Raw genomic sequence first — 25,083 nt, forward strand, 5'->3', positions numbered from 1 at the left:
CTGTAGTTCCCAGTAATATCTTTGTAAGAAACCAATATCTCATGAAATAGACTGTAAACTAGGAAGACTGATGACAAAATAAACCTGGGAAATCTGCAACTTGACACAGTATTGCTTGCTGTTTGCTCACTGAAGGTGAAATAAACCAGAACAGACAAAATTAGGGTCAGGTTCCAAAACAAGAAAATGATGAATCCAACTTGAAGGCTCTTTCCACATAGGGATTTTTCCCTGCACAGATTGCAGACAGGCCTCAATATCCACATGAAGTCATGCTCATTCTGACCATAACTCATTGTCAAGGAGAGGTTGGTTGTGGGGTGGAGCATCTGTTGGGACATCCTCTCCCATGGCTGCCATGGTGGGGAGGAGCTGAGTTCCACTTTCAGAATAGTGTAGAATCCCTTTCTGCCATGGTAATTCACTACCTCCATTTTTCCCCATTACCCTGCTGAGTTATTCTGTAGCATCGCAGTGCGGCTCAAAAGGGAAAGGTGTAACAAGCAAACATAATGCCTGGAGAAAAAAAAGCCAGTGTTTTTAGAAGTTGGACTCCTGAAAGGGGAAAGGAGGATCACTGCTGAGAACTGGGGGCAATTTAATGTGAAACACGGAGCTGCATATCGCTTTACACTGTCATATTCATATGCAGTTCAAGTAATCCATTTGTCTATTATGCTTATGATGGTATTGAAGTCCAGCTTTTGATATGAAATAATTCAAATGTGAACTCAAGACATTTCAGCTTTGAAACCACAAGAGACGAGAGCAACTGACTAGCGAAGTAACAAACAGCAATGGCTGGGTCCATACATACAGGATGGTAAGATGGGAACAGGCAGGGGAAAGAGACTGCTGAGATGGTAGAAGAGTTGGAACCACTTCAGACTATGAGTCTACTCTAGGAGATGACTTGTTGAGGGTTTCCTCGGTTATTCCCTGAAAAAAAAAAGCTGGCACAAAACAGACAACAGTTCTAGGTCTGCCTGCTGGTTTCTTATTCGCGGACAGCTTTCAGCACTGGGAAAAATATGATGCTGCAAGCCTGAAGACATGGAATTCATTCAGCCATCTCATGTGCAGATGCTTGAAGTCAATGCTCCTAGGACAGAGTACACTGGACAAGCAAACATGTATGTCACTGAACATCACCAGCTTAATGGTTTCACAAGGTCTACATGTGCAGTGTTAGCATGCCAAGGATTTTGTTGTCTGGGTGAGCACAGAGATTGTTCATCAACATTGCATGCACAATGGCCGAGAGCCTTCTTTAAATAAAGAGGTTACCACGTGCAGTGCTGCACAAGTAAATTCCTATTGTTTGTTTTGCACTGCATTTAAAGCCAGGCCTGACTGTGATGTTGGACATGTGAAGAACAAGAATGACTACACACGGAGGCATGTGGGATGGCACTAAAAACATAGACCAACAGCTTTTATCTGAGGTGAAAAATAGGAATTTCCTTGGCTTTTCAAATGAGAAGAGTGAACTGGAGAACACCTGTTTTATGATCAAACTTCATGTGGCTTCTTAAAATATTTTGTCCCTTTTTAAAATGCTACATTCCTTTAATATGTTGTCTTTTCTTTAATTGTTCTTATAATGTAGGACAGTTTTAGAAGTATCGATTGTGTTATTTTGGGGGGTGGGGGGTGGGAACTAGAACATATTTTATCAGCCACTCTGGGAAGGTCATTGTTTATAACCATAGCTATAGTTCAAACAGGTGGTATTTAGATAATCTTTCAATAGAGTAGTTTCTAACAAAGCATGAATGCAGGAAAACCCATAGCTCCCTCTTACCTTTCCATAAGTTTCATTGATGGTTATGTGGACAAATATAGAGGCTTCAGTCAGTCCCTCCAAATAAACGTGACGGTAGCCTGATGAAAGTGCATTAAAAAAAACAACAGAAGCACATTTTTATATAATCAAAATTCTACCCATAGGTCTAGGAAGACTAGCCAGAAGGATCGCTGGACTCAGCTTGGCAAAGGGAGTCACTGAATCCAAAACTTTGCCTTACAATGAATCAAACTGCAAAGCCCTGTGTGACTATTTTATGGTGACTTGTATTATTGATTTTATGATCAACTATCCTTGTGCTGCTGCTGTTAGAACTTTATGTTTTCATGTTGTTTTGTCTTAAAGTGTTCACTCGTAAACTCCTTTTTTTTTTAGAAAGGCCCCTTCTATTCCCCCTTCCATTCAGAGTGCACCAATCATCATTGCTTGTCTGCTCACAGCTTCCAACTCCAGTGTAGATATATACTTCAGTACTTCACCTTCTTCATGCCTATCACTCCTAGCTCCTAGCTCAAGTACAGAAAAATGATGTGGCAAATCAACACCCAGTCTCTACTCTACCCTTTCTGGGCAAAGTGGCTGAGAGATTAATAGCTTTACAACTCCAGGGCTTCTTGGATAATTAATCTGATCTGGACCTTTCTCAGTCTAGTTTCAGGCTGGGCTACTGGACAGAAACAGCCCTGGGGGTTTCAATAACCTCCACCTGAATGCAGCCGTTGGTCATGGCTCCTTGTTACTCTTACTAGACTTATTTGCAGATTTCAATACAGTGGACTATGCCATCTTGTTCAGGGGTTTGGAGGCAGAAGTAGGTATTATGGGATGGACTGATTCAAAGCATTCCTCACTGACAGGACTCAACAGTCTGCTGTTGAAGATGAGTTCTCATCACTGTAGGGCCTGTTCTATGGAGCTCCACAGTCCTATCCTTCATTCTATTCAACATCTATATAAAACTCTTAGAACAATCATTCATGGTTTTGAGGTTGGCTGCCACCAATATGCTAACAACAATCAGCTCTATATCTCCTTGTCCAACTCTTCTGATGATGTAACAGAGATCCTGAATTACTTACTGCCTGCCTGCTATAGTGAAACAAATAAGAGCGGATAAATTAAAATTAAATCCTGATCAGATGGAGGTAATACTGGTTAGGAAGTTAAAACTCTTAAAGAACATTGTAATTCCTACCTTAAAAGAAGTTCATTTGACCCTTGTGTACACAGTCAAGAGCATAGGGATGATAGTATATCCAACATTACTACTGGAGAAGCAAATTAATGCTGCTGCAAAAAATGCTTTCCACAAACTTAGTTTAGCCTGGAAGATGAGCCCCTATCTTGATACAGCTGACCTGCAATGCACTATACATTGGTCTCTCCTCAACGATTCCAGTTGCTGCAGAATGCTGCAGCTTGACTATTATCAGGAGCTGGGCAGATCATGCTCACTAGTTCCACTCTGCAGTTGCTCCATTGGTTGCCTATCAGTTATTGGCATTAGTTCCAGGTATTGGTCATATACTCTTCATGGCTTTGGACACTCATATCTGCTGGATTGCCTCACTTCCTATGCTCCACCAGGCCAGCTTTGCTTATCTGAGCAGGCCTTCTGCAGCACCATTCTGCAAATGGACAAGACCAACAACTGCCCATAAACATGCATTCTCTGTCATGACCCCTACCTTATGAGGTCAAGAATGCATTCCACAAACTGTGCAAAACTGAATTATTCAAGCAGGACTTTTTAACAAAGGTGATAAGGCTTTATTATAACTGAATTATTCAGAAAGATGCTTTAATGTACACACACACACACACACACACACAATAGGTCTTTAAGCCAAGACAAGGAAAGAGTACTAACCAGGCATCAGGCTGCTGAAAGCCACAGTTCTTTGTCCAACAAAGTCTCGTCCAATTGGGTCATGATCCCAAACCAGAAACCGAACTAATGCTATTTCAGGCATGTGGACAGTGAAAGTGAGAGTTTCTTCCCAAACAGGATTAAACCCTGAGAAGTAAAGGATACACACATGAGTTTTGGGGAATGCAGGATGTAGCCATCCATGCAGATTCTCATCACATAACCTTTGGAGGGAAATTAGACATTCACTGAACAAACCACCCAGGATGTCTACGTTAAAACTTTAAGAGTTATCTTGTGGTAATAGGAAAGTTGTTTCTTCTGGGCCAAATAATGTCTGTGGAATACATCTACCACCAAAAATGTACAACTTGTTGAAGCTTGCTGCAAGTTCATAAAACTGTGTATCACTGGATATTCATGATTTAAAACTCAAACAAATTATTGAAAATGTTACCACATCCCTTACCTATGGGGTTCAGGAAATAATTAAAATGCAAAATGATGCAGGGACAGTTCACAAATTATGTTGCTCCTACAGCACCGTTTTATCAACTTTTTAAATAAAGGATCATGCAAAAAATCCAAATATACAAATCTGACACCTTTGCCTATCAAGAATCATCATGAAACTCTGTTATCTGGCAACATTCACAACAGGAAGGGGGCCGACACTTAGTTGTCAGTGTGAGGTCAGCTAATGACTGCTTATGTCGCCATGTTCTTAAGAATTTCAAGGAGTTCAGTTGCTTGACTAGAGAGGTGGTGTCCTTTCTCCTACTAATATAACAGTTCTGAGAAACTGCAGTTTGAGGAAGGCAGTGGAACAGGAAACCTTCACATGGAAATACCAAGAGCCAAATTCCTATGGACCATATACTTGTAGGCAGTGGATACACCATGAAAATGCCCTACCTATGCCATGAAGCTCTATGTTCTGTTTTATATATACAAACGGATAATAAAGAAAGTCAGGCAAAAAGGGGCCATAGACCTCATCTCTTACCATTGTCATCTACAACTCTGGTCTGGTCTTTGCAGCAGTCAACTGGTAACCCGATAATTTCCACTTCAACAAATGGATCGATTATCTGTTCAAGACATTTTTTAAAACACAAAAAATCCAGAATCTCAAATATTGAACTATTAATAAGATTACGAGCAGGACATTAATAGTTTTAGCTTGTGGTCTGAATTTAGAAAAGCCAAACCATGACCCACCCACCTACTAAACAAGTGTCTCCCAGAGCAAGAAACTAAAAGTAATCAGCAGGATTCTGGGAACAAACTAGAAAGGCATCCATGTATTCAGATGTACTCCTTTGGCAAGAGCCCTTCATTCCTTTAGCTGTTCAGATTCATTAGTTTTAATAAACATATAATAATGAATAATAATATAAGACAATAAAATTATATTATTATAAAATAAATACATTTAATTAAAAAATTCTAGAACATTTCTGTTGTGCTACTACTGCAAGTATTTCTTTAAGCTGATGGTTACCACTTCTGTTCATTATGGGTTGTATCCTACTGCCATTTTGTCAGCTGAAGAGGGAGAGAGGGTGGTCTTAGCTGTTCCCCCTCACTGCTGACCTCCAATCCATACAGTTTATGGGATGAGTTCCTTCCCCCTACCAGTGCCTTTTCAAGGGTCACAGAAGACTTCTGGGGGGAAGACAAGGAAATATCTGCTTCCACTAACAGAAGAGAAGAATACAATATCTTGTTTAAATGGTTGTCCTAGCCTCACTAAACTGCCTTTAAAGCAGAAATAAGACTCATCATGTATACATCTTTGCATCTCCAATTAAATGACTTTACAAGGCTTGGGAAAGGACTCCGTCTGAGATGCTGTGGAGGAGATGGTGCCACTTAGTATAATATGTTTGTTTATTTAAAACATTTATGTTTTCTCTTTCCAAACACTTACTCAAGGCAAGAATCAAAGATGGCTTTAAAGTGGAGTTAGATTAATGGCAGATTAATGGTGAGATCAATGGCTATGAGATATGGTGAGAAAATGGAGCCTCCATATACAGAGGTAGTGAATCTGTGAATACCAGTGCTGGACCTCAGCCTTTATTCATTGCTTGCTCAGCCCTTCAGGACAACTGGCGGGTCTCTTTGTGAAACACTATATTGGACCAAATGGACCACTGGTCTAATTAAGAATTTCAGTAAAGCCTGCTTAATGAAACAGAGCAATATATAATGCACATTTAAAAGAGACAACAGAACAACTGAGTACAATTCAACTGAATTTATTTCCTTGCAGTGAAACAAGTTCTGTGTTAAAGCCAATAGCCAATTAAAAAAAACAGGTTTTAATGAGTATGAATTCGTATGGTTGTGTTGTTGCAAGCGATTACAGGGCTTAGTCCGGCACAATACAGAGTGACACAATACTCTGTTGGATCTTGATCCAGGTGCTTCTATAAAAGATTCCCCCCAATTTCTTTCATGGGCAATTTGTTTCGCTTGTCTGACAGGCTGTCCTGAATATCAGGATTTAAACAAAAATCTTTACCACAGCCTACCTTAAATAACTCTTTTCGTACATATTCCAGAGCAAAAGCTTAAATAAGTCTATAATAGCCACAGTTCTCTGGAGCAGTAAATTTTTATTAACAAATCTTTTCATCCCTGAGGTTTCTCTGAAAATGTCAAGAGATTGAAAAGAAAATGCAATAATGAGGGAGTAGGGTCAAGTGTTCTGTGCCCCTCAAAAAAGGAATGTTTTAAGGACCATAAAGGTTTTTTCTAGAAATTTCATAATAACTTAAATGAAAGGGAATGGTTCTCTTAGCTCATTAGAAATTTCCAACCATTAGGGTTCTTTACATGATGATTTCCTAAGGTTTTCTTTGAGGGAAACTACTATCCCTGAATTATTAATATGTAAAGCATGCTATATTTTTCAATTTCAACTGTTTCAATTTTTCAATTTCAACAGGCATGTTGCAAATTAGCAAGAAGTGTAAAACAATAGCTAAAATAGCCATTATGAGCAGGAAAAATTCAAATGCAAATAGTTAACCATAATATCCTTAAAGCAATTTGAGATTAGGTGTTTAGAGTCATAGAAAGAGTTGGAAGGGACCTCAAGGGTTTTGTAGTTCAATGTAGGGAATTCACAACCATCCCCCCCCCACACACACACACTCCCAGTGGCCCTCGACTTCATGCCTCCCGCCCCCCCTCCAAAAAAAACCCCTCCTCCTGGATCTCTGGCTTATTCATACACCAGAGATCAGTCATTCACCCATACTTATCAATATAATTTCCACACATCACCAATATATTGTACCTCTCCTCTGTCTCCTAACATGGAATCTGGAGGTTTCGGTAGCTGCTGCCCACTGATAATTTTGAGTATAAGTTGCTTCTTAGGGAGAGCTGGAAGTGGATCTGCTGAGTTTGGATTAAATGTACCTAAGCAGATGTAAATATGTGAAAATAACATTTTAAGCACACAACCATAAAGTCCACACTCATCCAGTGAGGATGGAAGCTGAGATACACTAGGACTGAACAATGCAATAATTTCCATTCTTCATACTTTATGAATTTTAGAGCATTACAGCATATTTATTTGGGTGTCTAACTTCTGATCTAAATGGCAGCAAGTATTTGAATCACATAGTTTAATAGTGGTGGATTTCAACACAGATTTATATTAGTTAGCTAATGCAATGGTTGTAAACAAAAAATCCTCTGCTGCTTTCACTGGCTTTTCTTAATGAGGCAGTTAAATATCCAGAAACTGCCATTACTATATTAACAAACACACTGAATTATTACTTTATAAAATAATGAAAATGTAGCAGTTTCACTTTATCCAACACTACCTTTGCACATCTGTTGAGGTTTCAGGATGTAGCCACAGTTGCCATTCATTCTGAATTTGGCTTGATTCAACTGCATCAAACGGCCACAGGACTGGTAGTTTAATGCCACTGTGGAGTTAGTAAGATTTTTGAAAGTCATTATTAAAGTTCAGACATCTCAAATAATCAGTTTTATAAGTACAGTGCTTAGTATCCTTTCCCATTTTGGATGATGATGTTCGGGCTGTTTTGGCCCAGTCACACAAAATATTGTAATTGTCGCACACACACCCAGTAAGGCTAAATGTTCAAGAAGCTTTTGCACAAAGAACAGTGCTTCCAAATCTCTATTAGAATAGTACCCATGCTTTATTAATAACTCCCATCCCAGAATGAATCACCATGCACACTTGGTTGAAATTTCACCCAGACAAAACTACCAAAGGTAAAATAGTCTGGCCCAGAAAGGGAGGAGGGGCTCAATTTTCCCAATTTCCTGCTAGGATCTATGATGAACACAACTGTCAGAACTTTACAAGCAGCTGAGGGTCATCATCATATGCCAATGGTCTCATGGTAGCCAACAGTTTGGATTAGGAGGAAAGAGTATGGGGGGAAAACAGTAAACCACCCACTTCTCTCTCACAGTAACAGTTTCCCTTGGGGCTTCAGACCAAAAAGGCATGAAGAGCTTTCTGCATCTTGATCTCCCAAGGCTGGACATACCAATTTCTGATTCTGCTGTTTGCTGGTTCCAAGAAGCCAGCAGGCTAAAGGCCAGTTGCTGCCACTGGAGTACAGCTGCACTGCACTGTCATTGCCACAACCAAAGAAGGTGTTTAGCCAGATGGAGATGCATGATCATAACCCCCACTATGTGAACAGTCGGCATCAAGTAACATTGTCAGAAGGCTCCACAGATGTCATGCCAGACAGGGGCAACTCACCCAGCTGGCAACCAGAATTCCAATATGGTAAAGGGTTGAAATTGCTGGAGTCGATTCGATATGCAGATGGATAAATTCTGGTGAGTTGTTTCTGGTTATAAAGCATAAACAGCTCTGCTTTCTGTTGTAGAACCTGGTGAGCTCTCGTTTCGCTGAAGGACAACACGTTCCCAAAAGATCCTGCAAATTTAAAAATAAGTAATTGCTAGAAAAGGAGTATAACAATATATATTACATTTTCAGATTTCATTCTGATATATGGTTTAAAGGAGGACTTTGTTACAATTGCAAAACTGTAGAATGCTTGGAATCATATGACATAACAAAACTTAGACAAATCAAAACAAATAAATATCTTGTTTTCAGGGGAGAAAGGGGGAATCTTAAAAACACTCTGAACAGCTGACTTTTTACAGAGGAATAATTCTGGGATGAAACCGACTTTCAAACTGACAAAAATGTTCCTGACAAATTGTACCTTCCATTGTTTAATGTGTTTTTACTATGAAATTTTCAAAGATTCCAGCCAATCAGGGATAACTGAGAACATGATTTCACAATGAGACATAGCCAGCCAAATCTATAGCATCGGCGAGATCAACTGAATAGACAGCATGCTGACTTTTTATTTTACTATAGCAAGCTGCTGCAGCATAGAGCAACTCAACAGGAAGATCAACACAGATGCCAAGACAATCTGCTGATATGTCCTCCACCCAATTTTCTTCTGTTGCCCACTCAATCTCTGAAAATGATATCATACTGGGGATGCAAAAGCATTCACAAAAATCTCTGCCTTCCTTTCAAATAAGCTGCATAAGGTTCATGTTTATAAATATTCATAAATGCATTTTCCAATCCTATCTGAAGCTGCATATCAAAAAGACCACATGTTCAATGTAATACATTCTCTTAGAATCATAATATGGAATAACATTCCATTCACTGGTAGTTCAGAAAAAGGATGGACTTTAAAAAAACATTGTTAGATTCACGGATTTTCTGTATTTGATTTGAATATGTAATAACATAGCTGATTCAAGAGAGCAGCCAAACTTTTCAGATATCAGAGCAGTGAGTAAGACAGCTATTCTCTGTACCTGTGAATATACAACAAAGGATGTGCATGTAGCATGTTTCAAACTCATTAATTTAAACCAAGGTTAACTCAAATTCTGCATGAAGAAAAATGGATCTTTGGGTTGGATGCAACAGAGCATTTTTGCTGGTGGAAAGATTTCAGTCAGTGGAAATGGTGTGTGGGATTCTAGTTTAACATACAGAAAGAAGAACAGAATCAAATGTATCTGCTTAGGTTATGAAAAAGAACGGCACTAAAACACCTTACCCTGTGTAATAGAAATCTTAATCAGACTCTAATATTTCACAAACCACAGAAGATGTCATTTCTTTTTTTAAAAAAATGCAAAGTGTAATTTCAAATCTGCCCTACAGACCATAAGGACTTGAAAACTTGGACCTTAATCCAATATTTTTGTCTCACTAATTTCTCACTGAAATCAACAACATTTAAGTATGTTAACTGTATGTTATTTTGCTTGCCGGGGGCGGGTGGGGGTCAGAATAAAAATCAGCAATTCTGTTCCAAGTTTCACTCTTGCTGTACTTGTGTGAAATTGCAAGATACGCATGGCCCTGGTTATAGACCAACAGGTTCATTCTACATAATCCAAATTCTTAATTCCCCAAGATAGAACTGCTGTTTCTTGCAAGCTCAATCATCGAGCTCTCCAGTCCCTTTCCGGCCAGTGCTGTAACAATATTCTAGGACAGACAGCTCTTGCTCCTTATGTTTTGACTCCTAACTCCATTACCTATCCAGCCCAGTGGCATACCTTTACAGAACCTGTGCCCAGCCTCCAGCCAAATCCCCCCCCCCCCCGTCATGCTTCTTCCCTGGCCTTGTCTCCCCCCACCCCCGTGACTGCCTTGACATGCTTGAAGAGAAGTTTACCAGGTCTGCAGGGGCAGGGAAGAGAGGGAGGGGGCATGTGGTCAAAATGGGCCCCCCACATGACCCAGGAGAATGACGCCTCTATCCCTCCCCCTTCATATGCCATTGATCCACTCTCAATTGAAACAAGCTTTGAATGCATTTTGGTAACCCTATTCAAAATATTGAGACAGTATAGCTACCCTTGATACTTCTGTTATTTTTCTCCCAATCACCCTTACACAGAAAGCCTCACCCAGACAGATACTCTAATTAAACACTGCCCTGAAGCAGAAACTTGTCATAACCTTGAGCTTAAAGCTGCTAGGTGGAATCATGTTATTTTCATAAACTGAGAGCTGCTTATTGGCGTTACTTGTCAAAACTCTAATTTTTAGACAAGGTGGAAAAGATGTAATAAAAATGTTGCTTCCAGTGCAGCAATACCACTTCTTGCAGAGCATAATCTGGGGATTATGAGCAAACGAAAGGCTGCCAATTGGGGTTTAAGATTCAGTGCAGTCAGTAGAGGCAGAATGCAAGCTCAAAAAGGACAGGGAAAACAAGGACAAAGATCCACTTTATACATTCAGAATGTCTAACTTCCACATAGCATGGGTATTTGTATAAAAGCTTTTCAACTTAAAAAAATTGCTGTTGAAAGCTTCATAGCTCCCCTTCTGGGTAGCCTCTTCACTCTTGCTGTACTGTTTTCTTTCCACCGGTGCGTTTGTTTGCTGGAAGAAGGTGGAAACCTACTTCTCCGGCTTTGGCTTAAGTTTCTGCATATGGCCAGTAGGACCACCTTCAAACTGGAGAGGAGAAGACAAGAGGTCATGTAAACCCAATGATGGGTTAACACTTAATGAATTTCTGAAAGTGAAGATGGGGAGGAAAACTGTGACTGAAGAGGAGGGAACAACAGTATGCACTCCACAGGGAAGATAATCAACCAAATCAGAAATCCATGTGGAATGGTGACACTAACCATGACAAAGAAAAAGGGAAAACCAAGCTGTTCCAGTGGACTTCAAGTGGTATGATGGAAGATCCTTGGTTTTGGGATAGTTCTCAATTTTGTTTAGCAAAAAGGAATGTATGTGGAACAGTTCTAATTCTCTTTGTGGTGTGAATGGAACAGATAATTATGATGGGCCATACCCACACCCATATTAAGTAACATTTTTATATTGTCTCCAGAAAACTTACAGCCCTATCTAGAGTGTGTTCGTGGGCAGGGACATCTCATCTGATTTCAGAAGCTAAGCAATGTTGGTCCTGGTTAGTACTTGATTTGAAGAATATAAAGGAAGTGTAGGGCTGCTACATCTTCAGACAATTGCAAACCACCTCTTAATGTCTCTTGCCTTTAAAATCCTATGTGACTGCCTTAAGTCAGCTGCGACAACAGCCCTTTCCATTACCAACTGGTATGCGGCATATGTAGGCTTTTTGCATCTTGAGCTGTGGGTTTACACAAACAGATCCAGACATTCTGAGTTTTCTGTGTATTCTGAGTTTTCAATCTGCAGATGAACCAAGTGCGTCAGAAAGTGTGAAGTGCCTTCAAATGCCCCATGACCATCATTTTTTAATTTGAAAATAGGATAGTTTGACTGCGGTTCACAGATACTTCCAGACTGAGAATGTTTGCTGAGTTTTCACCATCTCTAAGACTATAAAATGATCTCATCATTATAACTAGTTTTCACACTCCTGCCTTTGGGAACAAACCACTGGGAGCTTCCCTGATGCAAGCCAAACCAGAATGAATGAACGAAGGTATCAAATAGTAACTCTATGCTCTTGCACAACTAACATTCAAAACGTTGGTTTTGCAGCAGAAATTCCTGGTGCGTACATTCTTCAAAAACAGATTCACCTAATGCCTTACCATCAACAACAATGTCTTGAGCCGCCACAGAATTTGTGTACACTACCAAATCAGAAAGATCACGACACAGCTTCATCGTTTTTCTCCGTCGACCCAACCTACTGAAAAAAATTAAAATAGGATCTTTTTTGCCCATAAATAGATACAATAGTAAGCTACTACTTTCTTCTATCATACTATGCTTACTGTCGTCTCAAAACTCAGAAGAATCCACGAAGAGGCATAAGGGTCATTTCTCATATAACCATAGCTATTATTTGACTAGAGGGCACTCTACGAATATTTAAAGAACACAGGGCTGGGGGAGAAATAAGCTTGCTAGAAAGAGGGTTTATTGCTAAGATTCTACATTCTATTAACACTTTATATCTTTCATATGCATACCCACTTAATATCTGTCTGCTAGAAACAGCAGCATCTGGACATAGACCAGTTATACTATTGACTAAAGGTAAGATGCACAAGAAATTTCTGAAGTAGAAAGCCGGAAAAGGAATTTGTATCTGCAATAAATTTCTGTATCCTTTAGTATATTTCCTACCATAATTGATTTAGACAGGATTTGAAATACTATTTACTTGGCTTTCACTCACCTACAGCTAAATCCCAGCACTGCCATTATTTATTCTGAAAACAATTATTTACAGTCCAGAAAAGAAAGATTAATAACAAGATTGTTGGAGTAGGGTTGCCCCAGCAAAATGCATTCCAGCATTCTTGGTGTCTCAGGAGACTAAGTGAGAGACATTAAGACAGCCATTACTAGACTTGACTTCTCAGTTTTTAAAAAATTAATTTCAGACATGCATAGTTCTGATTTGCATTTGGGTGATTGGGGAAGGGAGAGTGGATTTAATCCTCCATGATTTTGGCGATCGATACAGCTTTCCTTTTGGACTAATCCAAAAGCACCTGTGTCACTGATATGATACCAAAATGGTGACATGCTTTTAGTTGGGAGATGACCAGGAGGGTGATGATGGATACCAACCTGCACAGCTGTCCAGATTCCTTTCCAGAACAGTTTTGTTGAGAATCCTCATCATCAGATGTGCTATGAGATTTGGACCTCGGTTTAACTGCTTTCTGCTTGAGAAGCCAGAAACATATTAATATTGTGGACATCTCTCTGTATGAAAGAAGCTGTCTTATAAAGCTTCATGTCCCCTTAAGTGGACATGCTAGGGCAGGGGTCTGCAACCTGCGGTTCTCCAGATGTTCGTGGACTACAAATCCCATCAGCCCCTGCCAGCATGGCCAATTTGTAGTCCATGAACATCTGGAGAGCCGCAGGTTGTAGACCCCTGTGCTAGGGACATTCTACATGCTAAGCAGTCCACTCTATGATTACACTGGAAGATCCGTGTACACACAGGAAGACACGTTTCCCACTAACAGTATCAATAAATATCTATATAGCTCAAGGGTCCCTAACGCAGTACCTATGGGCACCACAGTTGACACCTTTCTTGGTGCCCACCAACTGTTTTTAGAAAGTGGGTGGGCCCAGGCAAAGGTTTTGCACAGCAGGGCCTCCAACTGGCTATGCAGATTTTTTTTAAAAAAATGTTGCTTTGGCAGCAGCTGCTATCTCAGTGCAAGAATCTTCACTGTGTGACTTAAGGGAAGATACAGCAGCTATTTTGTGGCTGCACCCAACATGCTGGGTCATAATGCCAAAGGTGCCTATAGTCTCAAAAAAGTTTGGGGCCCCTGATGCAGCTGGACGTGTGCAACATCAAAGTATTTTAACAATGAGCCTGTTGTTTCTTCAACGCTTTTCTGCCAGTGTCATTAAGGAGAATATTCATTCTATTTTTCCTACAGATATGAATAAAATGGGACAGGTCTAATTAACTCAATTAACTGAAGTGATTACGTTATTAAAATATTTTGCAGCCTTTGAAGTAGTCAGTAATTGTCAATTCACAGGCTAATTTCTCTAATAAGGATCTTGCTATATACTGTTGTTATCTCATCAGTGTGTTGGAAATTTCAATTACTACTAGTAGTACCCGTTAGCACTGCTGAGAGAGACTTGGGGAATTCATCTGTGAACTGAGTGAATAATACAACTCATTAAGTTTTCTTACAGTTCCTTGAAAGCCAAAGAACTTTACTTATACTGAATGTATCTCAGCACAACATGTATCTGAGCTTTAAGAAAACATTAAAAAGCAAGTTCTAAAGTTGGTGTTAATATGTGCAAAGTAGCAATTCCAAAGCTCCAACAAAATGTGAAATTAAAACGTTATAACCACAGTTGGGAAACCACTGAAAACCTCAGCATTCTCTGGGCACCTGATGTGTTAAAGATGATTTACGAACACAAATTTGTCACTACAGTGGAACAACTTATTATTTGTTTGAAGCTGCAGATTTTCTGTGGTTTCTTAGTGAGACTGGTTATATATCAAAACCATTCAGATAATACATTAATGTTCTAGCTTCACTTACCTTATGTTTACCGAAGTTGCTCATTAGTCTACTATGTGACTTCTTGTTGGCATCTTTCATGTCAGAGTTCTGGGGAAACAAAGTGAATAATGAATACACTTTAGGAATAAGGAGCAGTTTTTAGCAAAAGCATTTATTTTAAAAGTCATTCTTCACTGCACAAAACATTACACTTTTTATGATACACAGCTAGGGAAGAACCCAGAAACCAAACACAAAAGGCAAAATCAGGCAAAATAAATGGGATGTATGCATGGTGTAAATGGTATTATGATAATAATATTAATGACATAGGGGATTAAGGATCAGACATTAAATTATGATTCTGTAGCAGTAGAGGCTCTCTCCATTTAAGTTACAGCAACATGCTGATCATTCCCCCAGTGGATCAGCCTCTTCCATCAAGGGAAGGCTCTTTATATCTGAGAAGAATCACTGATAGTCAAATGGGTCTACAGAATATAATCCATCATTGCAGACTATTGTGCACTGTTTCCACTAGTATCAACAACTACTGAGGCCAAGAGTGAATTGCACTTCATTTATATGTACTTTTCCTAAAAAAAATGGGACCCAACAATGCTAGTGACAGGATGGATCACAACTTAAATCCCTAATCCGTAAGATAAGAGTTAAATCATGGTCTTCTACATAAAGACTCATTCTTGCTGGTATAATGTTTACAATCACATAATAATCATAATAACTTTTCACTTTAGTTTTACAGTTTCATTACAAAAAATTACTGATTCGGTTATACTTTTAGGAATACATAGATAATTATGAAATTATTGTGAGGTGAATCATCTTCAAGCCACTATGCCTTGCATTTCTTTGCTGCAGTGCTTGCATTTTGCACACATGCCTGCTTTACCCATAAGGTAGAGGAACATCATTAAAATATTCATTAAAATACATTATAGATTTTATCCTTCAAGAAGAGAATAATCTAAAGAAAGATCCCAAGATTTGTTGGGGGATTCTGTTCACAAGGTTTTGCTTCCATTTTTGCTACTTGCCCTTCCTTCCTCACACTTAGCTCCTTCTGCAGATCTATTCCATTCCAAACTTCTATTCTATTCATTGAACTTCTTGGAACTTAACATTTAAATGGTAAAGTGTTGTATACATAGATTTCCAAAGGAACAATGGGATTAAGGTTTTTTTTCTCAACTCTGAATGTTTGTTTTATAACATTTCGGCTGTGAAGATGAGGCATACTATTTCTGCAGACACAAATTCAACGTTTTGAGAACTGCAAAACCAAGCATCTGTGATAATATCTTTCAGATAGAAAAACTACGCAAAATAATGTCACATAAACCTCTGGAAAAACATGACATTGTGAATGGATTAATGAAATTCACTTACCAAAAAAATTTAGATCTTGCATGAATATACAGCTCCATGCTACATAATTAAGAACTAGTCATTTCATGATGAGTAACCTTTGGACTATAACGTATCTTATAAAGGAAACCATTTAAACATAGCAAGCCTTTATTGGCATAGACAGTACAACAATAATAAAAACAGATTAAAAAGCATATACAATACAGGAAATAAATATTAGGTCGAAGGAAATCTACTGGCGTTTAGTAATTTCCAGAAGAAAATCTGCCACTATCATACTGAGAGAAGGATCAGGATTGGCCAACAAGTAGTGTAATCTAATTAAATCGGGGAGATTGGGTAAATGTAAAGGAATAAGATCTGGATCTGATTTCCTTAAATCTGAGACAGTGTAGTAATCTGTACAATAGATTCAACTTGAGCCATCATTACATGTAAGCAATGCAATCTTCGAAATTTTTCTTTTCGGTTTATATAAATCTGCCATGTAACAAGGCAGAAGAAACCATTTAAACTATCTTTAGATAGATTTTTCCTCAAAAGGCATTTTATTTTTAAAAATCTGATTTAAATTTTTAAAAATCCTATTTAAATTAACAAAATTCAATTATTTTATTTAAAAGATTCATTGATTTTTATCCATCCTGCGAGTAACTATAAAATGATTACAACACAACAAGCAAGCACTGCAATAATTAACAATAACAAATGTAAAATGTTATTTAAAAAAAATTTCAGTGTGCATGTGTTATATACACATATGTGCACAGGTACTTGATAACTTCAGGCTTTCTTAATGAATTAGTTTTGCAGCTGTTTTTTGTGATCATTCAAAAGATTCTGAATGATGCAACCATGAAAACATGAAGAACTGTACAGACAAACAGTAAGTGGTGGTACAGTCACCACTCAACATTTGGTACAGTCACTTCCTCTGTTCTTACCACACAATGAATCATATACTACCCCTGCAGCATCACACGGGCAAGGACTCTTGCGTGGTTCCAATAAACAATGTTATCTGTATGCAATCATTTATTGTGAGCTTTTGGTACCCCAACAAGGAAAAAGAACACACATGCACACCCCCAAAACATGACTCTGCATTAGAAGGGAAAACGCTATACACATGGACAAACATATCAACCGTCCAAGTCCTGAAATCCTTAAAATAAATGGGATTCAAATGTCTGCAGCCACAGAGACAGGTGCAATGTTTTGTTGGGCCACCTGAGATTCATGATAGGGATGATTCCCTGGGTCATCAGTTTGATGGTCGGTGGCAGGATCTAGTGTTGCTGCCAGAACATCGCATCCCTTCATCTGTCTGAAGTGCAGAAAAGGCGCTGAAAAATATTCCCTCAGCTATTCACAGCACAAGTCCTCGTTACGCAATATGCAGCCTGTGGCTGAAATGTGTTTCCATTTGTTTTGTTTTGTGAAGGGCAAGAGACTTTTCTCCTTTGTTTCTGGGCTTAGTCAAGCTTGACAAATTCTAACCAGCACTTCAGATACTTATTTTCCAGTTCAAGTTTAAGGTTATACACTGGAGCAGGGGTGTCAAACTTGTGGCCCTCCAGATGTCCATGAACTACAATTCCCATCAGTCCCTCCCAACATGAGCATTGGCTATACTGGCAAGGGCTGATGGGAATTGTAGTTCATGAACATCTGGAGGGCCGTGAGTTTGACACCTGTGCACTGGAGGATGGAATCTCTTGGACGCTCTACACAAGGGAAATGGATATGTGTTCACTTGAGATGGGACCTTGATGAACGGGGAAAGGTATGCACACCATCTTCTCTCACCATTTCTTTGAAATGTTTGAGCTGGTCTCCGCAGGTAAATTAAAGGGAGGATAATATGTGGAAAGAACTCAAAAGTACTGTTTTAAGCACACGTGAATGAACTCAGACCAACAGCATAATGAATACCAGCTTGAAGGAGCAAGCATACATAGGTCTTTTCATTTGCTGTTTGCAAAGGAGAAATTTCTATCTTGAGCAAGCTCTGTCCCATGGAAAAGAGCAATATCTCTTTAAAGCATTCATTTACATGCAAAATATCCTAAATGTCAAATAAATCAACAGGACACTGGATTTCAGCTTCTCTCAAATGTTAATCATCCAAGCATGGCCCCATTACTAATACTTTTAAACTACTGCACCAAAGGAGGCCCCCAGGTGTGATGCTGGATTCAGTTCACAAGTGAAATTACCTTCTAGATGAACATGGGCTTACAGGATGACAGTATTATCAACAGCAACATTTTCTTCGAAAGCCTATGCTTGAGACGGAAAAAAACTGAGACCAGCTCCCAAAAAGAAAGTTAGTTGCATTTAATGTGTAGTTTTCATTAACTATTTTTGAAAATTACACTTGAGGGTGGTGTGTGTGTGTTTTGGTTAATCTAGCGTGTGTATAGCATGGTAATAAACCAAGAAAAAATGTTAATTCCACCACAATTCTCAACAATGCTTGACTTGAAACATACTGTGGGGAAATCTCACCTGTTTCAGGTTCACATTTAGGCCCTCGTGGGTTGCTTTTAACAGTGCCCTCACAGTGAAGCTGTCAGGATCTTCTTTATCCCGAATCTGAGATTCCTTTATCAAAGATTCAAGTTTCTTCCTTATAAAAGATTCTATTTGGTGTTCAGTAGTGCCGTTGCTCTGAAACAGATCAAAAATTGCCAATGGAAACATTGAATGATTTTAAAATAGCAAACTAGTCAGACACGTTTGTGCCGAAGTACTGATTGTCCGCACAAGTTCTTTTGGAACTACTGCATTATTAATATAAGCATTCAGGTGTCTAAAAATTCAAAGAATTACAGAGTTGGAAGAGACCATAAGAGGCTTCTAGTCCAATCCTCTGACATGAAGAAACATGCAATCAAAGCTCTCCTAACAGATAGCCATTCTGCCTCTTTAAAAACCTGCAAAGAAGGAGACTCCACCATCCCCTAAGGCAGAGCATTCCACTGTCGAACCGCCCTTACCATAAGGAAATTCTTCCTAATGTTTAGGTGCAATCTCTTTTCCTGTATTTTGAATCCTTTACTCCTTGTCCTAGTCTCTGGAGCAGCAGAAAACAAGCTTGTTCCCTCTTCAAAATGAAATCCCTTCAAATATTTAAACATAACTATTATGTCACCTTAACCTTCTCCTCTTCAGACAAAACAAACTCAGCTCCCTAAGTTGCTCCTCATAGGCCTAGGGTATGGATTTAAGACCTTTTACCATTTTGGTTGCCCTCCTGATATTCTCCAGCTTGTCAATACCCTTCTTGAATTGTGGAGCCCAGAACTGGACACAGTATCCCAGGTGAGGTCTGACCAACACAGGATAGAGTGGTACTATTACTTCTCTTGATCTACACACTATACTCCTATCACATTGGATTTCTTAGCTGCCATATCACACTGTTGACTCACATTCAGTTTATGGTCTACAGGGACTCCCACATACCTCTAACCTGTACTGTTATCAAGCCAGGTATCACTCATCTTATACCTATGCATATAATTTTTTCTGCCTAAGTGTAGTACCTTACATTTATCTCTGCTAAAATTCATTTTGTTAGTTTTGGATCTCTACTGTCCAGATCATTTTGAATTCTGATCCTGACTTCTGGGGGATTCAGTCACTGCCCTTAAAAATATAATGACTATCTTAGGCAAGCCTCTTGTACAAGCGAAGACTTCCATTTACATAAATGGAAAGGTGAGGGAAAGAATTTCTCCAATTTCTACCAATAGTCTTCCAGTAACAACTCCTGATACAATATTTCATACAGCTCTGGATGACCCTCCCCCATCTCTCAGAAGAGGCAATGGAGGAGCCAAGAAGCAGAAAAGCCTACTGCATAATTAAAAGGGGGCTTGTGCTTCACAGGACCAGACCTATATCATTCACTATTACATACTATCAGGTCTCCCTGCCAGTTGTCAAAAGCCAAACAGATGGACCTTAGGATTCTATTCCATAACAAAGTCACACACCAGTATAAAGGATGTGATGAAGCCTGCTGGTTGACTTTTGGCCAGTTGCAGATCTCTCAGAACTCTCTCATACCTTGCTGTGGCAGGCAGTGGCAAACCAAATGTCTCTTGCCTTGAAAACCCAATTGGCCATGCTGGCAGGAGCTGATAGGAATTGTAGTCCATAACATCTGGAGTGCCAAAGGTTCGCCACCACTGCCCTATGGGGTCACCATAAGTTGACTGCAACTTGACGGCCCTTTCCACCACCAACAGCGCTTGGCAAACAGATCTAATATCATGACTTCAAATACACACACACGTGCTTCTTCTACTACTTTACCATAAAGCTGCTGAAAAACAGGGTTAGTTAATAGTGGTTTGGAAAACATGGCTTGAATTGAGAGTTGCTTGTGCAGTAGAGGAGCTGCATCATGCTTACAGTCAGAATCCAGTGCTTAGGGTTTTCTTTAAGGTTCCCATATTTTTGATGGCTGAATACCAAATGATAATTTACATCTATGACATAGTAGTAGTCATGCAGGAAGCAGCGCAAATAGTTCCCTCAAGATCACCCCAAGCATGGTTTTTAATGGCAAAAGGTTCACTTGGCCAGCTGAGAATAGTCTAGTTTTTAAAAGTTCTGCGTCCAGACACCATTGCAAACTAAATGTTGGACTAGATGCATCTTGATTTTAAATAGCAAGGCTTTTTTGCTCAATCCCTAACTCATAGAAACAGTCAAGAATCTTGGAATGTTTATAAGTAGCAGAAATTCAGAGTCTTTCAATTATTTACAGCAATGAGAGGAACCAAAGGACTGCATAATGTTTCCTTGTGAAGTTCGGTGCTGTTTATGTTTAGGTGATTAGTTTAAGAGCCAGTTCAGTCCCCCTAGGCCCGTGGTGGCGAACCTATGGCACTCCAGATGTTCATGGACTATAATTCCCATCAGCCCCAGCCAGCATGGCCAAGGGCTGAGGGGAATTGTAGTCCATGAACTTCTGGAGTGCCATAGGTTCACCACCACTGTCCAGGCTGATGCCCCACATTCCTTTTCACATGTGAAGCAAGGAGGTGAGCACAGGAGTGTTCCAGACCCTGCTCTCTAGGCAGCATTCCACGGTCTCCCCTGAATGGATACATTTGCTTGGGTTGCTGCATGCACTTATTTTGCTTAGTGCTTCCAGTATCCCAAGCTATGTCATCTCGCTCAGTAGGAAGCAACCTCCCAGTGCACAAGAATGACTGAGCACTGTGCAGCCTTCTGAAAAATGCAATACCATCAAGGTTTCTCCATTATTATTCAGTGTCGCTGTGTTAATTTCACTTTGTGCAAGGAACACTTTGGACCTTCCACAGCTAAATGCCAAATAATGTGAAGAACTCTGCCACACAACAGCCATTACTCAAAAAAAGTATGTGGGGGGGGGGGGGAGAAGGAGCAGAACTCTTATGAGCATCTGCTCTCACTAAACCAAACCTGATGGGACTCTGCAATAAGCAACATTGCAAATTCCCAAATCTGCCTGTAAAAGGTTTATGCCACAGTGGATAATGCAAATGAGGAAGGAGACGTTTTTTTGAAAATATATTGCTAAATATAAGAGTTACACAGAGGGCAACATGACCAATCACAAACAAAACAAATTCACAGAGTAGCATTCTGACCACAATCAATCAAGTGGCATGTTGCCAGTGCAGAGTATGACCAACAATTTGCACCATACTGTTATAAAAATATTTGAGGCCATGTGGAAAATGTTGAACTAGACATGTATGGCTTCCTCTGGGATGGAATGTAACATCTGTTTCACAGTGGAGCAGCAATGCTGAATTACCACTGAGCGTAAGAAATTAAAAAAAAAAAAAAAGTCCACATTGGTTGGGCGGGATGCGCTAAACCCAAATGGAATGGCCAGAAGAAAACAGCTTGGGTGGGGGGGATGAGTATTGAAAGCACAGACTGTAGAATCAAGTTATAAATATAGAGCTTTGTGGGGAAATGAGGAAAAACTCAAGAACCAAGCAAAGCAAGAAGAAAATATAAAGTCTTGTATTGTTAACAAAATTGGTAATGCAGCTCCATGAATGAACATGGCATTTTACAAAATTTCACCAGTAGTCACTATCAGAAGACCTTAAAACCTAGATCTTGACAATACAGGGATGTTATGAAGAGGAATGTGTCGGGAGGATCCAGTCAGTCAGAAACCTTTATTAGGCATCAAAAGGAAAATCAGCAAATAGAATTATACAGGGTAAGAGGACTAAAAAGAATATACAAAAATATGCAAAGATAATATAAGCAGAAAGAGAACCCAGAAGGTTAATTCAGAGTATTAATCAGGAAATTGGCCACCATTCTCAGTAGCATAGGAGCCTGGTTATTCAGGAGATAATTCAATTTGGAGTTAACAGAGCAAGGGCCTGCCAAAGTTGGGGCCTGAAGAAAAAAGTTGGGTCTAAATTCCCTGAGTTGGACAAAAAGTGCGCTTCTTGTGTATAGATTTCATAAATCTCCCTAGAGGTAGTGTGTGAGGAAATGTGTTGGTTCCCCTGCTCTTAAAGTAAACTTCACTCCATCCTCCTGTGCTTTAGGGCCTTCACAGATTAGTATGTGGTTTTGAAAACTTCGGCTATCCCCGGGTTTCTTTTCCCCTGGATATACTATTAAAATTAAAGGGGAACATCATTGCGACTCCTTTGCTTTCGCCAGTTAAGCCATTGAAGTTGATATTCCTGGTCAAATAACCGCTCCTTAATATGATGAAGGATCTTGTTGGTTGAGAGCATATGAAGCCAAGTAAAACCCAGGGGAAAAAAATCTTAGATTTAACAATCCACATGGGCCAACAAAGACCCAATCTGCATTTTAAACTGTTCATGAAATGAACATGACTATATGAAGATGCCGCTCCATCTAGCTCAATTAGACTAGCAGCTGGGCTATTCTGACCTACAGCAGTTCACTAGGGAGAAATCTTCTCCAGCTCTTGCTATCTTGAGATCTCACCACCAGGGTGCTGAGGACTGAACCTGGAACTAGCTGTATGGCAAGCACGTGGCTCTGCTACTGAACTGCAGCCGCTTTCCAAAGCGGGTTGATGCCCATGCTGGAAAGGAGGCGATCAAAAACATACTTACATAGGAAAGCTTTAACTTGCAGTCATCTTCGATTTCATCAGCACTGTCTTCATCAGAAACTTCCCCTTCCTCAGCATCTGCAGCAAGGCTAAAAGGTAGTTTTTTACCCTGAAAAGAAAACAAGTAATAGTGCCTTAACGGCAGCAGAAATTACAGAAGAGCTGCCTCCTCAGTAGAAGAGGCACAATGAAGCAAGCACTTCCTCTCTTTAGGTGGACATCTTTTAACTATTGGAAGTCTGTGAACATGTCCTTAGTGTCTTATTTCCTGTAAGAAACCAGAACCTTAAGGCTTTTCTCAAATAATTTGCCAAATATATAATCTATGAAAATCCCCATAGAACACTTGTGAAACTCTGAAAATATTGCTTCAATTCAGAAGCATACACACCAGTTCTTAATAGTAATTCCAGAGGAGTAGCTGTGTTACACTGCCATTTTTAAGAAAACGTTTTTGGAATAACCTCCACTGAATAGACCTCCTGAGTAGAATTCTGTGTTGACTTGTTCAAGATTGCTTTCTTAGTCCAGTGGTAGCACAATAAAGCAGAAGTCCACTTAAATGATGAGTCAGCACTCACTTCATCAGGTCTTGATAGTTTTGAGTAAAGTGTTACTTTTGGTTTTTGAGCCTTGGAAGTGATATTTGTTTTTTTAAAAAACATGGTTTTTCATGCAGAAGTATGCATTTAACAGATGCCAGCTTGGAATTCACCAATATTACTATGTGTGTTTTTTTCCTGGAAGCAGTGCTTCCTAGTAAACCTTCCCTTTTTTTTACAACCAAGCAACAAGTTTAGAAATATCATTAGGTATAGCTCATTCCTAAGATCATATATTTCAGATTTCAGGTGGCAAATTACGTGTTTGATGAGTCCACCCCACATAGTATCCTTGCACACAGAAAACTAGAACTTCAGGGAAGAGGCAATTTTTTTCTTGGGAGGCTACTTCTTAAATGGGAAAGCATCCAGACTGAAATGGTATAGTCTTGGATAAATGAATCACATGACAGCTCTGAAAATGTAACTTGCTTCCTATACTTGTGATTCCTCCCTATTCTTAGTGTTGCCCAGTCTTTCAAGAGAGGCTGCAACTTCTTCAAAATGTTTTGTAATCACTTCCAAATTTGTATCATGCAAATTTGTATTATAGGCAGGAGTTGGCAACCTTAATCATCCAAAGAGCCATTTGGACCCGTTTTCCATGGCCCCAAAGATCTACCGAGCCAGAGAGGTTCAGCCCCTCCACTCACCTTCCCTTCCAGCACTGCCCTGGAGGGCTGGAGGGACATGCCCACGCTACACTCCGACCTCCAGGCCATGCGGAGCCGCAGTATAAGGCTGAAAGAGCCGCATGCGGCTCCAGAGCCGTGGGTTGCAGACCCCTGACTTAGACAATGCTGAGTGCTGTGCTGTGGGAAATCTTTCCCATCTAATGTCAATTCCCTAGCATTATTACAATTTAAATGTGAACAACACCCCCAGCAATATATAAAACCTTTAAAAAAAATTCCTTGTTGCTTTCAGAACTTGATTTGAGCTATAAAATAAGAATGGCTTTCATACTACCTAAATATAATTCCTTTCAGCTTCTATTGAGCAGCAAAAAAATTAACAGATTTCTCAGTTTTCCTGCTTCTGACAGATATGCCCTAAGGTTGGCCGGTATCCTTGTAAATTAGTATGTTAAATGTTTAAGACACTAATGGGTCACAACAGGTCCGCAAACACAAAAGAAAACCAACATGCAGGATCCATTTAGAACAGTGAGAGATCACTTTATATAATATAACATATACCAGTTTTTTACTATAACATAATTTTTAAAAGATTGTTCAGC

General features: G+C 39.5%; 1 protein-coding gene across 12 annotated transcripts in view; it reads right to left on the reverse strand.

The window, feature by feature from the left end:
- Positions 1-25,083, reverse strand: part of PLCH1 (phospholipase C eta 1) — a 151,342-nt gene that overhangs the window by 10,939 nt on the left and 115,320 nt on the right. For 6 of the 12 annotated variants that reach the window (XM_048505198.1, XM_048505203.1, XM_048505202.1 and 3 more), the window contains 11 exons: positions 23,243-23,350; positions 18,624-18,785; positions 14,760-14,828; positions 13,294-13,391; positions 12,303-12,403; positions 8,455-8,634; positions 7,529-7,636; positions 6,988-7,112; positions 4,684-4,768; positions 3,678-3,824; positions 1,805-1,884 (listed from right to left, as the gene is read on the reverse strand). In XM_048505198.1, coding sequence (XP_048361155.1) covers positions 1,805-1,884; positions 3,678-3,824; positions 4,684-4,768; positions 6,988-7,112; positions 7,529-7,636; positions 8,455-8,634; positions 12,303-12,403; positions 13,294-13,391; positions 14,760-14,828; positions 18,624-18,785; positions 23,243-23,350 — 1,263 coding nt within the window. The remainder of the gene's footprint in view (positions 1-1,804; positions 1,885-3,677; positions 3,825-4,683; positions 4,769-6,987; positions 7,113-7,528; positions 7,637-8,454; positions 8,635-12,302; positions 12,404-13,293; positions 13,392-14,759; positions 14,829-18,623; positions 18,786-23,242; positions 23,351-25,083) is intronic. The other 6 variants (XM_048505206.1, XM_048505201.1, XM_048505205.1 and 3 more) reach the window with 3 other exon arrangements.

Source organism: Sphaerodactylus townsendi, linkage group LG08 (genome assembly GCF_021028975.2).
Source record: "Sphaerodactylus townsendi isolate TG3544 linkage group LG08, MPM_Stown_v2.3, whole genome shotgun sequence".
In the NCBI taxonomy this organism is placed as follows: domain Eukaryota; kingdom Metazoa; phylum Chordata; class Lepidosauria; order Squamata; family Sphaerodactylidae; genus Sphaerodactylus; species Sphaerodactylus townsendi.